The sequence below is a fragment of the Dendroctonus ponderosae genome, unplaced genomic scaffold (genome assembly GCF_020466585.1).
Source record: "Dendroctonus ponderosae isolate FM_Combo_2020 unplaced genomic scaffold, Dpon_F_20191213v2 Dpon_F_20191213_1, whole genome shotgun sequence".
Taxonomy (NCBI): Eukaryota; Metazoa; Arthropoda; class Insecta; order Coleoptera; family Curculionidae; genus Dendroctonus; species Dendroctonus ponderosae.
In genome coordinates this window covers 41,788,474-41,788,779 of record NW_026017110.1, presented here as the reverse complement: position 1 = coordinate 41,788,779, position 306 = coordinate 41,788,474, and the positions used below count along the sequence as shown (strand labels likewise).

At 36.6% G+C, this 306-nt stretch overlaps 1 protein-coding gene across 1 annotated transcript in view; it reads left to right on the top strand.

The window, feature by feature from the left end:
* LOC125503462 overlaps nt 1–306 on the top strand; it is a gene marked incomplete at its 3' end in the record, with an annotated part of 2,676 nt that overhangs the window by 806 nt on the left and 1,564 nt on the right. Inside the window, 1 exon segment of the mRNA XM_048663859.1 lies at nt 10–68. Within this exon segment, the coding sequence (XP_048519816.1) occupies nt 10–68 (59 nt within the window).

Genomic DNA, 306 nt, shown 5'->3' with positions numbered 1-306 from the left:
TTTTTTCAGATAATATCCCAACTATTAAGAACATAGAAGATTATGATGAGCGCTGCGTTGCAGAAATGGTATGTAGTTTCCACCTAAAAATACTGACTACTGACCAACTCCAAAATTAAACACGATATAATTAAATTAATGAAATATTCGGTGGCTTAATAGTCTTTTTGAAGTAGGGTGATTTTGTGTGGATCATGCTTTTGTAAAAATACTGTAACGGAAATGGCCTGGGGTACTCACGTTTGGAATGGGGAGATCGAAATTCATGGTATTTCAGTAAATGGGAGCCCCATTTGGGCCCCATTT